The sequence below is a fragment of the Athene cunicularia genome (genome assembly GCF_003259725.1).
Source record: "Athene cunicularia isolate RWA chromosome Z unlocalized genomic scaffold, athCun1 chrZ_part1, whole genome shotgun sequence".
In the NCBI taxonomy this organism is placed as follows: Eukaryota; Metazoa; Chordata; class Aves; order Strigiformes; family Strigidae; genus Athene; species Athene cunicularia.
In genome coordinates this window covers 18308562-18315210 of record NW_020799142.1, presented here as the reverse complement: position 1 = coordinate 18315210, position 6649 = coordinate 18308562, and the positions used below count along the sequence as shown (strand labels likewise).

The 6649-nt window shown below is 39.0% G+C and overlaps 1 protein-coding gene across 1 annotated transcript in view; it reads left to right on the top strand.

The window, feature by feature from the left end:
* The window catches only part of ITGA2 (integrin subunit alpha 2), a 69393-nt gene extending 62744 nt beyond the window's left edge, over positions 1 to 6649 (top strand). Inside the window, exons 28-30 of the mRNA XM_026865794.1 lie at positions 333 to 422; positions 3821 to 3937; positions 4699 to 6649. Coding sequence (XP_026721595.1) covers positions 333 to 422; positions 3821 to 3937; positions 4699 to 4788 — 297 coding nt within the window. The 3' untranslated portion in view covers positions 4789 to 6649. The remainder of the gene's footprint in view (positions 1 to 332; positions 423 to 3820; positions 3938 to 4698) is intronic.

Sequence of the window (6649 nt, the reverse complement as noted above, 5' to 3'; positions counted from 1 at the left end):
TTCCAAGGACCCTACTCCAACTCCTCCTCCCAGGTTCACCTTCTTAAATACATTATCACAGAGGTGCAACCACCATCACCAATTGGCTCAGCTTCAGCCAGAGGTAGGTCCAACTTGGAGCTGGGGGAACTCTGAGAAGCTTCTCACAGGGGCCACTGCTGTAGCCCCTTCCCCCACTACCAAAAACACCCGCCAAACACAAAAACCCAGCACAACTGTGATTTTTATCCTGAAGTCTTTATTCTAAAGCAAGATAATTATTTTAGGATGTCTACATGCTAACTGACTTGTCCTGTAGTAAAGCTTTACCTTTTTAAAATTTTCTCTTTCAGTCAACTTTCCAGACATTACAGCTCTCTGCAGAGGCAAAAATCGATACACATAACCCCGAGTTATTTATAATTGGAGAGAATACCCTAACTGTAAGTGACAGATAAGTTTATTTTTTCAACCTATCTTTTACTGTATTAAATTGATAATATTTAATCTCCAGCATCCTTAAGGAGCACATAGCAAATTACAGACTCAGATATCTGATTATGTTGAACTAATGTATCCTTTTGGCTATATATAACCTCCCTGAAGTTACTAAAATGTCTTCTTTTCAGCCAACCACTGTATAAACCAGACAGTTAAAATCTGTAGATCTCAAATAGATTGTACAACTATCAGCAAAACTCAGTTAGAAACTTTTGAAATTCTTTTAGCTTCCTGTTTGTGAATAGATCAAAATTTGGACTTATTTTTGCAACAGAATTAATTATTATAGATAAATGAGCTCTGGAAACATTTCCACAAATACAATTTATAGCCTTATTTCTGTATTTAGTTTGATGTTTGTAGACAGATGTTTAGCACAGGTCTCCAGCAAATATACTTAATCTCACTTCTAAAAGAATGTGGATTTTGAATTTGGAAGGGCTGTTATAGGGACAATATGGACCCAGCTAATCTCAAGAAAAGTCTCTGTAGAATCCTTCCACCAAGGTTTCCATCTGGTGTATACAAACATAAACAATGCCTGAAGAATATATTAGCATTGTGGTGCTGTTGTAATAAAAAGATACCTTGTTATCTTTGCCTGTCTAGAGAGGAACACTCTTCCATTTGCAGTACTACTGGATTTATTTTTACAGGATTTACAAGCCTGTTTTATACATAAAAATAAACAAGGCCATTGAAGACCAAAATGCAAGTTAGTAAGGGAGGCAAGTATCTGTGAGAAAGTGTAACGTAGCCCATTCACAAGCAATGGAAAATTCAGTTAAATATGTACAAAGGTGGCTGCTGACTGATTTATCTCAATGTGGAAATAAGACCATAATTCAGTACTATTCTTTTTGTCATTGTTTTCTCATGGATCACTCCATTTCTTATAAAGAACCTCTAAATAGATCCATTTCTATTCAGGGAAAAGCTCCAGTGCCTGAAGAAACAAAGGGAATATATGTGTAGTTCTGGAAATAATGCCATGTTTTTGCAGAAGAACTACATGTCTGTATTTGAAGTGTGCTGAGTGCCTTTTGTTGCATGGTGTTATTTCTGCTAGGAGATGAAACTCATTAATACACAATGCAAATATTCCAGTTAATTGCATAGGCCTTTTAGGTAGCTCATAAACCACGTTTTACTAGGTATTTTCCCCAAATTTACATTACCAGCAGTTCTGTTGGTGATTTCAGGAGAACCAGAATTTCATTATTCAAATTTGATTGTCAGTTGACAAATAAAAGGTTAATTCCTCAGCCAGCCATTAAAATATCTGCATATGGTACTTGTACAGCTCTGAGGCAGCATCTGAACAGACCCTGAAAGTTATCCACAGGGCTCCTAAGAAACAAAGTGGCTTTTGATGAGGCTTACAGCCTGAACCCTACTCAGTAGCATCTTGCCCTGTGAGAAGTCTTGGAAAATGTGCCAGCTGGTGGAGATACACTCTTCCTAGGGCAGATGCTTTGACTCCACTGATGGAGTCAGTACCCAGCACTGCATGATTTCTTGGTAGGCCAGCAGTGATACCCATTATTTACCCTTTACACTTCCTTGGGAACAGGACAGTGCAGAAGCAATCTGAGTTTATTTCCGTACTTACCTTGTTATTTTTGAAAAAGGTGGTAGGGTTCATCCAACTTGATATCTACATTAGTCATCCACATCAGAGTTAGCCCTTCTATAAACCCTAAACTGTAGAAAGAGTAGGCATTTGAGATGCAATTCATCTCATCCTAAAGTTAATCCTGAAAATTAGGCCCTAAAAGGGTCTAGCATTCTCCACTGGAAGCTAAGGAAACTATATTGTAGATAACAACACTAGATGAGGTGAATCCCACCCATGGTGTCTTACTGACCACCATTTGACTTCAAGGAAGATATTTGTTCTTAGGCATCAGTTCACCTCTCCAAGAGTGCCACTTCACTGTTAATGTAATGGAGAAAGCATAAATAGTCAAACTTGCACATACATATGAGATTGGCTTTTTAGTTTAGATGAGCTGGGTTGCTGTGTAGCCAAATGAATTACTATTGCCTTGTGATGCTATGTAGGGAAGCTGCTTAGGTATCTTTGCATAAAAGCTTTAAGATTTTTTCCAAGTTGGAAAGGACTGCCAGCTGGAGGACTAAACATTAACCTGCTATAATCATCATTATGACCATTCGGTTAGAAAACACACAAAGCCATCGTGCCCCAGTGAAATGAATACACATAGCCACACCTAGCACAACATTGAAGCCTTCCAGCAGAAATGACTTAAATCACTGAGATGTCAGTCCAGTGCAAGGTTCCCAGAAAGCTTAAGATTAAATTACACCAGACAAATGCACTGAGCAAGCAACCCTGAAAAAGTAAACCGACTTCTTTTATCATGTTTCAGGAAGGAAAAAACTTCCACGCTAAGCGCATGTCGTTCCAAGATTAAGTCCAAAGATTTGACAATTCATAAATATTACAGTAATGTCTCCCTGAGCAACTATGTTATATGTAACTGTATAGGTGGTCATACCCAATCCAACTAGATAGGGTATCACCTGAAAACTAACTTCCAGACACTATATGCTGTTCTGGGAGCTCTCTGGTATTGTTTGTAGTTTGGGAAGCGTAGGTGTACTAGAAACATTCCTGTTTGACCCACACATCTTGCAGCAAATTCATGCATTTGACTCAGGAGAACAGAGATTAACATGAGCAGATTTAACAAGCTGTTAGTGGTTTCCGAAGGTAGGAATGGCAGGCAAAGGAGACAAAGGTACTTGCCCATCAGGAGGGGAGAAATTTCAGCAGATGCAGTGTGTGCATGATGGTATCTTGGCTTCAGTGATTAGTATCACTTCTTGCAGCTGCCCACCAGATAACAGGGTCTGACAACACTTGACTAGAATTAGTTCTTCTCCAGCAGATACAGCAGAAGTCTGTTATGCGCAGACAAGACTGTACACTAGGCTATTTCCCAGCTGCGTGTAAGCATGTCTGGTTTACCTAGTGATGGTGTGTCTGTGCACTATGGAAACAACTCTGAAGGACCTCCTGTTACTGGAAGGGCTGAAAGCTGGCAGGAAGAGATTGCTTCTCTGCCTGTTGTTTATAGCCAAGAGTGATGAGGGCCCCTAATCCTTAACTGGCACTCCAATGTGTCATGGTGGTGCAATCAGATACCTGTGGACATCAGTGAAAGGGCTTTAATTGCCTGGTGTGTTCCAGTCATTGATCCTGGAATGTGTGTAGTCCAGCTATTCTTAATTAGTGAAGTATTTGGTTTACAAATCCTATTTTACATGCAATTAATATAATGTAACCCCTAACACAAAAGCTCTGTACTTTCAGATCCCAGTTACAATAATGAAGCCGGATGAGAAAGCTGAGATACCAGTTGGTGTTGTGATTGGCAGTATATTGGCTGGACTCCTCTTGCTGTTAGTATTGGTTGCCATTTTGTGGAAGGTAAGTAGGTATTTATGCTCTTAAAAAGAAAAGCAGAAAGGGATAAATACATTTGGGCTATTTTCTTTCAAATGTCTCTTCTCTGGTGCTGAACAAAACTGCACATGCAGTTTGGTGGTATGAATAATACTGCATTGGCATTGCACCCCTGATGGGAGCATTTAGAAGGGCTTCAAAAATCAAAGTTCTGAAATGGGTCCCCATAGAAACTGGCAATGTGCCAATGAGTTCCAGTGGTTCAAAACAGGGGCTGTGGCATTTACTTTTTTTTTTTTTTTTTTTCCTTACGTAAGTCTCCAGCTAGGCTCTGAACTCCCATGATATTTCTAATCAGCAAGGCTGGGGATTAGAAACAAGGAGAGAGAGGATACAGACTGAACAAACAAAAAGAGATCAGAAAAGGGCAAGGGCAAAAAGTCATTTACAAAGGATACCTAGATTAAAGGGACAGAAAAATTTTTCTGTGTGCCAGAGCTTGGTGCTTGAAGGGCTCCTCGGCACTCCAAGGCAACATGGAGATGCCTGTATATCAGCAGGGACACAACTGGCTACTCAGCACTGCTGTTCTGGCATTTAGTTGCACCAAGTAGGAGTGTTAATGCCCAGCTCTCCTTTAGAGTTAGGAACTGTCTACAAATCAAACACTGTATGTATATGCATGCACACACGTGCATTTCTATCATTGCACTGTTTAGCTTAGCTGAGAAATGTAACTATTAATGACTTACTGTGTTGTGGTGTTATTTTAATACTCCTCACAGCTTGGTTTCTTCAAGAGACAGTATGAGAAAATGACACAGGATATAGAAGATGTTGATGAAATTACAGAACTCACAAAGGACAAAGACTGAAGATGATGAGTTATGGGGATAAAGAGAGATCTGAGCCACCAACAGTAGTTGTGATCTAGTCAGTTCTTCATCTGGAGTGCCTTAAAGCTTAGTAACATTTAAACATTTTTAATGGAAGTGTCTTGTATAGATGAAAATATTTTACAGATTCTACTCTATTATAAGAGTAACTGCAGGACAGTTTGTTTTTTTCAAAAATGATTTATAGTGCCTTTTCTTGTAAATTTTTGCCTTTCAAACAAACTTAGCCCTTAGAACTGGCAGGTCCGGAGTTTACAGTAATGTATTGTGCCAGCAGCCCTTCTCCTGATCCACTGCAGAGTGAAACAGAGCAATTTATTTCAGATTATTGTGGAACAGCATCAGTTCGTAATTCAGTTGACAAGTACCATATGTGTAAAGGACATTTTCCATTAAGTTGATGATGAATGTGTGGTGAATACTGCTTCCAGACAGGAAGAAAACTCATTTTTTCATTGACTAGCTCCATCCTTATTGTTTTAGAGAAATAATTTGCACCAGCAAACCTTTGTCTTAACTAATCTATAAAGTGGGAACTGCATATAAAGATGTCTGTCTGGGTGCTACAGGACAACTGGATGGGTAAACTGTTCCAAAAGTTCACCATATTCCTTGCGCTAAGGTCACAACCAAATTACCGAAGTACATTGTTTTGGGGAAGTACTGCCAAATGGTATGCATAACTGCCTTCTGCATACTTTCTCTCCAGGAAGAAAATATGAATATCATAATCACTTACAGCATGTTCTCTGCAATGTTATGATTGGTTTTCAGATTTCATCTTGAGAAGCACTACCACTACTGTTACACTGGGCTTTATGCTCGTAGTCCCTCTGACATCAGTCTTTTGACATAAAGAGGGAAGACAGTCAAGATCTTGCCTTTAATTCTATACTGAAAGATTTTTGCAAGACTAGAAGTATGAAGTGAACTAAAGGAGATAATGACTGAGGAAGTATGCATGCTAGGGCAGAGGACAGTGAAGATCTAAGCTCTGTAAATTGTTTACTGCTCTTGTTTCTTCAACATCTCAGTGCCCTCCAGGAGACCAAAGTTCAGTATGACCTCCTTACCTGTCACATTTCATTTGGTCCCACATGTTCATGTCTTAAAGTTAACTTAATGTTTTATACAGTAAAGTACTGTAATGCTCTGGAATGAGCTCTGAGCACAACACTTGAGTGACTTTGTTGGTTACACACCTCAAGTTTATCACATGCTGTTATGCTGCCTGGTTTTAATGAAAGCTCAGTCTTAAAAAGGCCCATGTTGTAAGACTGGTAACAGTCATGGGGATTGGCCTTTTGGCTGCCTTTCTTTCTCATGGCTGGCAGTTATGCTTATAATTAATTGTGAGAGAAGATATTTTGCCTTATGTATGCTGCCACACAAGTGAGATTGTTTCCAACTTAAGGTGATTTACTTGAAGAGTAAAACATATAAATGTGCCTGATTCAGAACCCGGTCATGTTTTCTTTCCCCACAGCTAGACTGTAACTATGATTAGGCACCTTTCATATTATTTTCTGAGAGAGTCTTCAAAAACTAGGCTTGAGCATGTTTGAAAGTTTTACTCAGTCCTTTTTAATCAGTAATCAGTCGGGAGCCAACCATCTCTTTTTCAAATAAACAGTTTCATTTGCAGTGACAGCTAGATTGTGCTCAGTGTAGTTTTATGCGTGTTCTGGATTTATTTTGTATCTATGAAATGTTATGTTTTGGGGATTTTTTTTTTTAACGTTCTGAAGAACAATCCAGATTCCGACCTCGACTGTCAAACAAGATTGTTGCCATCAGCTGAGTTTGTGACCAAACCAATTATTTTAAAAGTAAAAAAAAA